At 50.1% G+C, this 5,000-nt stretch overlaps 1 protein-coding gene across 1 annotated transcript in view; it reads left to right on the plus strand.

Annotated features, from left to right (window-relative positions):
* Positions 1 to 5,000, plus strand: part of dnah5l (dynein, axonemal, heavy chain 5 like) — a gene marked incomplete at both ends in the record, with an annotated part of 223,598 nt that overhangs the window by 93,721 nt on the left and 124,877 nt on the right. Inside the window, 4 exon segments of the mRNA XM_084326732.1 lie at positions 1,360 to 1,515; positions 1,775 to 1,903; positions 3,817 to 4,032; positions 4,993 to 5,000. The exon segment at positions 4,993 to 5,000 is cut by the window's right edge and continues 139 nt beyond it. Coding sequence (XP_084182858.1) covers positions 1,360 to 1,515; positions 1,775 to 1,903; positions 3,817 to 4,032; positions 4,993 to 5,000 — 509 coding nt within the window.

The raw sequence follows: 5,000 nt of genomic DNA on the forward strand, positions 1-5,000 counted from the left end.
TATTTTTTTGCTGCGACCAGCAGCTCTATATGGTTTGGATGGAGCAAACATATCTGTCAACCATGGAAGTGCTGTTCTGTTATCTGCCACCGTGAGGCGCAACGCCCGACAGAATGCCGTGGTGCCGTGTTCCCGGGAATCGCAGCGCTGACAGGATAGCCACAGCGTGATCAGAAATAGGTCTCCAAAGGCACACAGTGAAAAATATTTACATACATTTGACATCAATAACTCATGATGATGAAGTTAAGACGAGCTTCTCTAGGCTTTTGAAAATGTTGAGGAGCAGCAGAGATAAATTGCTGATCGAAGCACCAACTTTCCAAAAAGTATTACTAATATTTCCCAAACAAAGATACAAGGTCATCGTTAAATATTCTCTTCTCTCCTCTTCTCTCATCATCTCTCCCCTCCTCATCTCTCCTCTCATCTCTCGTCTCTCTTCTCTTCTCCTCATCTCATCTCTCATCTCCTCATCTCTCCTCTCGTCTCTCCTCTCTTCTCATCTCACCTCTTCTCTCATCTTCCCCCCCTTCTTATCCATCTCCTCTCATCTCCCCACCTCTATTCTCTTCTCCCCTCCTTTCCTCTCCTCTCTTCTCACCTCTTCTCCTCTCTTCATCTCTCCTCTCCTCTCCTCTTCTCCTCTCCTCTCTTCTCCCCTCCCCTATTCTCATTTCTTCTCTTCTTTCCTCTCCTCTCCTCTCCCCTCCTCTCATCTCCCTTCTGCTCCTCTACTCTCTTCTCCTCTCCTCCCCTCTCCTCTCCTCTCTTCTCCCCTCCTCTCTTCTCCTCTCCTCCTCTCTTCTCTCCTCTCCACTCTCATCTCGTCTCTTCTCTCCTCTCCTCTCCTCTCCTCTCCTCCTCTCTCCTCTCTCCCCCCCATCTCTTGTCTCCTCTCCTCTCTTCTCCTCTCTCCTCCCCTCCTCTCCTCTTCTCTCTCCTCCCCTCCTCTCCTCTCTTCTCCTCTCCTCTCCTCCTATCTCGTCTCCTCTCTCCTCCCCTCCTCTCGCCTCCTCTCTTCTCCTCTTTTCTCTCTCCTCCCCTCCTCTCCTCTCTTCTCTCTTCTCCCCTCCTCTCCTCTCCCTCCTCCTCTCCTCTCTCCTCTCTCCTCTCTCCTCTCCTCCTCTCTTCTCCTCTCCTCTCCCCTCCCCTCCTCTCCTTCCTCTCCCCTCCCCTCCTCTCCCCTCTCCTCTCTCCTCTCTCCTCTCCTCTCCTCCCCTCCTCTCCCCTCCTCTCCCCTCTCCTCTCTCCTCTCTCCTCTCCTCTCTCCTCTCTCCTCCCCTCCTCTCCTCTCTTCTCCTCTCCTCTCTCCTCTCTCCTCTCCTCTCTCCTCTCTCCTCTCGTCTCCTCTGTTAGTTGTTACCTCACCTGTTAGAACAGTTGGAGTTGTGTCAGAAGTCTCTCTCAGGTTACCTGGAGAAGAAGAGGTTGGTGTTTCCTCGTTTCTTCTTCGTATCGGACCCTGCACTGCTGGAGATCCTGGGACAGGCCTCAGACTCTCACACCATCCAGGTCAGATACACACACACACACACACACACACACACACACACACACACACACACACACACACACACACACACACACACACACACACACACAAGGAGAGCTGACCGCCGTCTCGTGTCCTCAGACAAACGTCCGATTATAACGGGGAGAACCCCTTTCTCCCCCCCCCCTCTCTCTCTCTCTCTCTCTCCCTCTCTCCCCCCCCCCTCTCTCTCTCTCTCTCTCTCCCTCTCCCCCCCTCTCTCTCTCTCTCTCTCTCCAGGCTCATCTCCTCAGTGTGTTTGACAATGTAAAGCACGTTGTGTTTAATGAGAAGAACTACGACCAGATAATCAGCTTCCAGTCTCAGGAGGGAGAGACCGTAGAGCTGCTGAGTCCTGTCCTGACACAGGTACACACACACACACACACACACACACACACACACACACACACACACACACACACACACACACACACACACACACACACACACACACACACACACACACACACACACACACACACACACACACACACACACACAGATAAACACACACCAGCCCTGTCCTGACACGTGCACAGTCACACAAGCCACAATAATTTTGCCATTGGTGTAGATTGGTGCCGTGTAGATTGATGCTGTGTAAACCGCACAGACCACAAGAAGTATGAAACACGTTTAAAGTTGACATTATATGCTGATGATAATGTCCTCAACAGCATTTAAAGGAACACGCCAACATTTGGGGACATTAGCTTACCGTCTTCTCCAGAGAGAGAGACAAGAAGATAGATACCAGGTTCCTCTGTGCGTTCAGTAGAAAGCTGTCTGGCTGCACATTAGCCCAGCTTAGCACAATGAATGGAAGCGGACAGTGCCGGTTAGCCTTCGGTAGAGATGTTAGTTGGACGATGCCTAGGCTAACCGGCACTGTCCGCTTCCATTCATTGTGCTAAGCTGGGCTAACGTGCAGCCAGACAGCTTTCTACTGAACGCACAGAGAGGAAACTGGTATCTATCTCCTTGTCTCTCTCTGGAGAAGACGGTAAGCTAATTTCCCCAAATGTTGGCGTGTTCCTTTAACTACATGGTAATATAAGTCTATCCTGTCTAAACAGGGTGTTACAATCCGTTCCTCTCGTCCATCCAAGGACTCCTGAACTGTCCTCTGCTGCCACCCGGCGGCCTGTCGTCGCTACTGCATCTGTTCATGTCTCATCTGTGTTTCTGTCTATCTGTATTTGCTAGCCTGTTCTCTGTCTTCATTGCCCTGCTCCCTGTGTTCCTGCTATCTGTAATGTTCCCCTGCCTAGTCTAGTGTTCACGCCTGTATGTTTGTATTGTCATCTAGTCTTGTCCTGTATTTAGTCATGTCGTGTTTTAGTCTGTACCTCCCCAGCTGTTGCCCCTTTGTAATCAATGTCTGTATATACGCCTGCCTGTCCCGTGTCTTCCATGTGGGCGTCATTGTTGCGCAACCCTGAATCCTGTTCCGTGTTCACTGTACCCAGTCTTCGGTGTTTTCCCGTGTACCCTGCCTGTCGTTCGTGAAGCCCCCTGTACTCTGTTGCTTGTGTCCTTATCCTGCCGTTTCGCGGATTTATCCCTTGTTCCCTGTTCTAGTCCGTGTCGTGTTTTCCCGTGCCAGCTTGGCTGCGCCGCTACTTTACTTTGTGCCTTGTATAACGTTCCTCAGTTATTGCATTAAGTAAAGCATTATTGTTCCTCACTCCGTCGACTCGTGCCTCGTTCCCCAGCCTGCGAACCCCAGCTACTAGGACAGAGCGGCTTAGGCTCAGCTTCTTCCCCCAGGCCATCAGAGCCCTGAACAATGAACATTGAGTGCCACAGAGCACTGAACTATCCACACACAAGCACACATGAACACACACACGACACGCACGCTGTGCACGCTCGCACACTAGCAGCCACTTAACACTTTAACAAGAGCGGGCACACACTCATGCCGCACACACGCACACTTATGGCCAAAAGGAAAGGCCACTTTAAATTAGAATAACAGGAACAGTGTATTGCACTACCAAAGCTACCTAGCATGTACTATATGCTCTGTAAATAACTATGTACAGATACCGAGATGTCACACCATGTTACCTGTTACCTGTTTATTGCACAATGTTGTTTTTTATTGGATTCTATTATATGTTGTACCACTGTATTGCACATCGTTGCGGGCAAGACCACCCGCATTCCATTGTATACTTGTATGCCGTGACAATTAAAACTCTTGACTTGACTTGACTTGACTTCTCTGTCCAGCGCCCTACTCACCTCTCCCCCACCGCAACACCGTAACACAGGGTAACGTGGAAGCCTGGCTGGGCCAGCTGCTGGCCGGCGTGAGACAGACCATCCACGGGATCATCCGACAGGCTCACCTGGCCGTCTCTGACCCCGGGCTGAAGATGCTGGACTTCCAGTCGCTGTTCCCTGCTCAGGTTGGGCTCCTGGGGATACAGATGCTGTGGACCAGGAACGCAGAGGAGGCGCTGGCCCTGAGCAAGACCGACAAGAAGGTCAGTGATAATAATCATCAGCGGTGTAACGGTACACAGAAGCCAGGGTAGGGGTGTAACGGTACACAGAAGCCAGGGTAGGGGGCATGTGGTAGTTCTACACCCTCCCCAGACCGACAGTGGGGCAATGCGCGCGAACGACCATGAAGGGAATTGACATAACGACTAAATTGGGATGGGTGAAAAATACAGAAAGCCCCAAAAATAAAAATAGAATAAAAGAAACGAAATTTGAATGCTTCTAACTCTCGTGGTTGTTGCGGCATAATGAGCCATTCGCAGTTTCACTGTATCGGCCATGTGTACTTAGACTTGCATGGCTTAATCTTTGAGACAAGCATATGCTACTGGCAGGATCAACCAGGTAGCCTCCAATCCGAGGTGGGCCCCTCGCTAGCTCGCCTGGGTTGCCTAGGGCGGCGACCCGCCCCACTATCTTTGTTTTGACTCCGTCCCTGGCTACTTGGCACCTATCTCTAGTCACCATAGCGACCGCTTTGACCCATATCTCTCTCCTCCTCACAGGCCCTGAACTCGTATAGAACAGATTCAGTCTAAACGGCTAAACACAATTAAAAGGTGTTTACCCGTGTACTTTATGTACTTTAGAATTAAAAGGTGTTACAGCACTATAGTTATATAGTACTTATGTAACGGTTGTGACATCGTCACCTTAAACTTCGATGGCCCCGAGGGAGTTTCGAACCCGGGTCTTCGTGACTGCGCTTCACTATACCATCCGTTACACTTATATCCTTCAATGTACAACACATCGCCATAATCGAGCACTGGCAGTGACAAGCTTCTTTCTAGAATGAAATTGTTTCTAAAAATAAAAGCCCAGCGTTAATTTCAACTTCTTAACCAGGTTTTCAATGTGGGGGTTTAGAAGACGACAAGTCATCGTCCAAAATAAAACCCAGATATTTATAAACCCCCTCCTCCCTCATTGGATGGCAGATCATGCA

The sequence above is a fragment of the Notolepis coatsorum genome, assembly GCF_963971535.1.
Source record: "Notolepis coatsorum genome assembly, chromosome: 12".
In the NCBI taxonomy this organism is placed as follows: Eukaryota; Metazoa; Chordata; class Actinopteri; order Aulopiformes; family Paralepididae; genus Notolepis; species Notolepis coatsorum.